This window comes from Trichechus manatus, unplaced genomic scaffold, assembly GCF_000243295.1.
Source record: "Trichechus manatus latirostris isolate Lorelei unplaced genomic scaffold, TriManLat1.0 scaffold00227, whole genome shotgun sequence".
Classification (NCBI taxonomy): Eukaryota; Metazoa; Chordata; class Mammalia; order Sirenia; family Trichechidae; genus Trichechus; species Trichechus manatus.
This window is the reverse complement of record NW_004444163.1, coordinates 3088086-3092659: the sequence shown is the minus strand read 5'-3', so window position 1 is coordinate 3092659 and position 4574 is coordinate 3088086. Positions and strand designations below refer to the sequence as shown.

The following is a 4574-nucleotide window of genomic DNA, read 5'->3' as shown; positions in this document are numbered from 1 at the left end:
CTCAAGACTGGGCTCTTAGAGGACAGAGGCCCCCTCATCTTTATCTTTGTAGGTGCTAATACAGTGCCTAGCACAATGTGCCTTCTCTATAAATGCCGATGGGGTAAATATTGACGTAGTTTGCAGGGTCGTGATTAGGGATTTCAAGAGGATGAGATCATTGCCCAGTGGGCTGATGTCCTTTTCTGTTCTCTGCGTTTACCAGGTTTATGGCATTTTCTACGCTACATCCTTTCTTGACCTCTATCGCAACCCGAAGAGCGTGACGACTTCACTGCACAACAGAACAGTTATTGTCAGTGGGGATGAGCAGTATTTGTTTCTGGTAAGCTTCCTGTCCATGCGGTTTGCATTTTTTAAGGGATGCCTTACTTCCTGGCCTCCTGAGCTCTGATCCGGAACCTGGAGATCCGGAGGCCTGGAGTCCAGGCTCCTGGTGTGTGACCAGAGGGAAGTTCCTCTCACTTCACAGGCACCTGCTTGAAACAGAACAGCCACTTGATCACCTGCAGCTCTATGGTGAAGTATTGATAATTTGATGAATGAGTCACAGGAATACATAAATCAAAAGCTTTTGTAGGATTCCATTTCAAGGAAGTTAACCTGTGTACTTGTACCTATGTGGAAAGATGTTGGACTCAGTAGTACTTGTGATAGCAAGAGATCGGAAACCAGTGTCAGGGGAGGACTGGTTAAAGATATTATGGCTTCTCCATGCAATGGAGTATTGGGCAACCATCCAAAAGAAGTTCAACTCTAAATGTACTGATATGGAAAAATCTCTAAGCTGTTTTGTTAAGTGAAAGAAGTAAAGAGCATAAATAGTATGTGTACTTTTTTTTGTTTGAGTAAAGAAGAAAGATAAAATAACATACACACATACACATGCATATATATATGCATTTACACACATACGTATGTGTTTATACACATATGTGTATCCATTTACATAATGCATGTATATGTGTGCATTTATACATACATGAATATATATATCGATTTATACTCATACATGTATATATGCATTTATACATACACTCGTGTATATATACATTTATACACATATAATGCATTGTATATCTGTGTACACATACACACTTATAGCTATGCTTATATATGCGTAGGACATTTTTGGAAGGAAGTACAAGAAACTGTTACCAGTGGTAACTCTTGAGAAAATGAATCAGAGATCTGGGGTAGGTAGGGAATTATTTTACATCTTATATCTTTTTGTACTGATACTTTATTGTGTGCATGTGTCACTATTTTGTTGAAAAAACCAGTCTAGTAGAGACTGTCTAAAGCCCATGCAGTGTTCACTTCCTGTGCGTGTGCTTGGGCCGTAGGTCCGCGTGGTTGTGCCCTACCAAGGGCCGTCGTCCGACTACGTTGTGGTAAAGATGATCCCGGACAGCAGGCTTCCACCCCGTCACCTGCATGTGGTGCACACAGACAAAACCTCAGCTGTCATCAAGTGGGAGTCACCGTACGACTCTCCTGACCAGGACCTGGTGAGTGACCAGGCATCCAGCAGCCTTGCTTATTCTTGGGATGGGTAGAGGCATCTGATAATGGGGCAAGAAATGTAGGCCTAGTGGTTGGAACACCTGCCCAGTTCTACCTGGCTAAATACAGTGTCCTTATAACTGACCACGTGTGGTCGAGTCAACCCTGACTCATGGTGGGTGACCTTATATGTGTCAGAGAGAACTGTGCTCCGTAGGGTTTTCAGTGGATGATTTTTTAGAAGTAAATCACCAGGCCTTTTCTTCTGAGGCATCTCTGGGTGGACTCAACAGGGGCCTCTTTTTAGTTGGCACTTTTCCATTATGCCCAGCTGTCATATTGGTTTGTCTCTCCTTCCTGTCTGCCCTCTCATTTCCCCTCCCTGACCCTCTAAAACAGGGGTCAGCAAACTATGGCCTGTGGGCCAAATGAAGGCCATTGCCTGTTTTTGTAAATAAAGTTTTATTGGAACCAGGCTACACCCATTTGTTTACATATTGTCTATGGCTGTTTTTATGCTACAAACAGTAGAGTTGAGTAGTTGTGATGGAGACCATCTGGCAAGCGAAGCCTGAAATATTTACTGTCTGGTCCCTTATAGGAAGAGTTTGCTGACCCCTGCTCAAAAAGAAGGGACAGTAATTCTAGAAAATGGCTCCCATTTTCCATTGCTCTGGAAGCATACGCTCTGGGCTGGTTGATTTGAAATGCATCATTACTCTGGTCAATATTACAACTCCTCTTGACTCTCAACTTCTTCCTTATGAGTGCATTTCTGGTACCTACTATGTGTCTCTTTATTTTTTCCTTGCCCGTATATGTAAGAATCAAAGTCTAGTTTTCTGCCCTTTAGAGCTAGGACTAAACACTTTCATTCATTATCGCTCTACTGACAGTATTCATAAATGATTGCTGTGGTGGAGATATTGAAGTTGAACTTTGAGTTTGGGTTTTTCTTGCCCGCTCCAACCTACCTGCTGATGCTGCAGTTAATGTGGCTTTCCCTAGAGTTGTTTTTTGGATCTGAATGATAATTGTGTGTACAATTCTGTGGATGAATACTTGTTGTAAGGTTGGACATGGCCAGTCCAAAGCCTGTCCAAAGGACGAAGTCAGACTTTGGAGCTCAAGATAATGTTACTGTTGGTCACAGCCACTGATACACTTAGGTGACATTGTCCACTGTTGAACCACAAAGAGTAAAAAATGCACAGTTTCTGATTACCATTAAGATGGCTTTTTTCTTGTTTTAGTTATATGCAATTGCAGTTAAAGATCTAATAAGAAAGACCGACAGGAGCTACAAATTAAAGTCCCGCAACAGTACTGTGGAATACACCATTAACAAGTTGGAACCTGGAGGGAAATATCATGTCATTGTCCAACTGGGGAACATGAGCAAAGATTCCAGTATAAAAATTACCACAGGTAAGCCACAGAGAGATTAGAGGCTGTCTCGCACAGGAAGGCTTCCAGGGTGCACTAGGACGGCTGTAGATGGGCCCTTTCTCTCTGGAATTGCATGACAAAGGCCCTTTGCATCCCCAGTGGGCCAGGGCAGTAGGGGGCGGGCAGTGGTCTGGGCTGAGTCTGGTGGCCAGGGTGCCTTGGGCTGGAAATGACTGGTGCTTCCCACATTCTCTAGCTCTCTTTTAGCCTCCTCTCCCCTAGCTGTTTTTGATATTGCTAGGGAAGAAAAGGAGAAAAGCCCAAGAGCTAGGAAATGAAACTGAAGACTTGCCAGTCAGGCTAAGCATTGCATCTGGGGTCCTGGTCTGAAGTTGTGGTGGTCTCTTGTGGCAATATGACATGTAGAAGTGAAGAGGGACCAATACCTGGGCTGTAGATTAGAGGGCTGGCTCAGCAGCCAGGCTCAAGTTCAGAGTGCACCTAACACATTGAGTTATTCAGACGGCCGCACACAGTGTAGGGAATTTCAGTAGTGGAGGCTGTGTTCCGTACAGCTGACAGTATGAGCTGGGTTCCTGGGCTATCCTCCGCTGTCAGTCCAGTGCTCCAGCTTCAGGCAGAGCTCTGTAGCTCTGAGGCTCCTCCATGTATAGGAACCAGTGCAGATATCCAGGTAGATGTAGAGCATGCCATATCAACAAGGCTTTGGAACCATGGTCCTCATACCTCCAGCCCTCCCTCCTCCATTGCTTTTGGCCATCCTGGGGTCTGTAGGCTACCAGACTGAGCACTCTCCAAATTTCTTGGCTAACGATGTTATACAAGAACAAAACAGGTACCAGTTGGAGTATCGACCGTGTGCTAGATTCTGTGCTGACCAGTATATACGTGTTTTATGTATTTCTTCACCCAGCCCTTTAAGGTTAATCTTACTGATCTCCCTTTTACAGAAAGAAAATGGGGTGGGAATGTGTATCTGCTAACTGCATCCTGTGTCGGCTTTCATTTTCAGTTTCTCTGTCAGCACCTGATGCCTTAAAAATCATAACAGAAAATGACCACATTCTTCTATTTTGGAAAAGCCTAGCTTTAAAGGAAAAGCATTTTAATGAAAGCAGGGTAAGTCCCTCCCTCTTTCTCCACGACTTTGGAAATCTAATTGAAATGTGATTTTAGAGGTGAGCTTGTTAACAGCATACTGGCATAGCTAGAGGGAAAAAAGAAGAATGGGACAAGGAAGTGAACTTGAGAATTAAAGGACCTTCTTCTGTAGGATTGCTAATTAATGAAATGTTTATACTGCCCATTAAAGATGAGAATCTCTACACTAAGCACTTTTTAATCCTGAACTTGTCTTCCCTGAAAGAAAGGGAGATGGGTGGGGGAGCCCTCACTGTGCTTCCTGAAGCTGGGCTGGGGCTCAGCATTTGAATCAAGAACTCCACCGTTCCCAAACCCTCTGAGGACCAGGCTGTGGCTTGAGTATTGGGGAGCCGATCTGTCATTTCAGAGGAATTAGAGGGAGCAAGAAGAACTTGAAGATACTCCATTGACATAAGAAGACCACTTTGTTTGTTGTTTTGTGTGTTGTAGGGAAGACACAGCCAATTCCTGTATTCATAATAGGAGATGGGGGAGGGTAGCCGAGACCTGGGAGT

General features: G+C 44.0%; 1 protein-coding gene across 2 annotated transcripts in view; it reads left to right on the top strand.

The window, feature by feature from the left end:
- Positions 1 to 4574, top strand: part of SORL1 (sortilin related receptor 1) — a 222857-nt gene that overhangs the window by 206774 nt on the left and 11509 nt on the right. For both annotated transcript variants that reach the window (XM_004389001.2, XM_023742976.1), the window contains exons 42-45: positions 206 to 325; positions 1347 to 1511; positions 2760 to 2934; positions 3929 to 4035. In XM_004389001.2, the coding sequence (XP_004389058.1) occupies positions 206 to 325; positions 1347 to 1511; positions 2760 to 2934; positions 3929 to 4035 (567 nt within the window). The remainder of the gene's footprint in view (positions 1 to 205; positions 326 to 1346; positions 1512 to 2759; positions 2935 to 3928; positions 4036 to 4574) is intronic.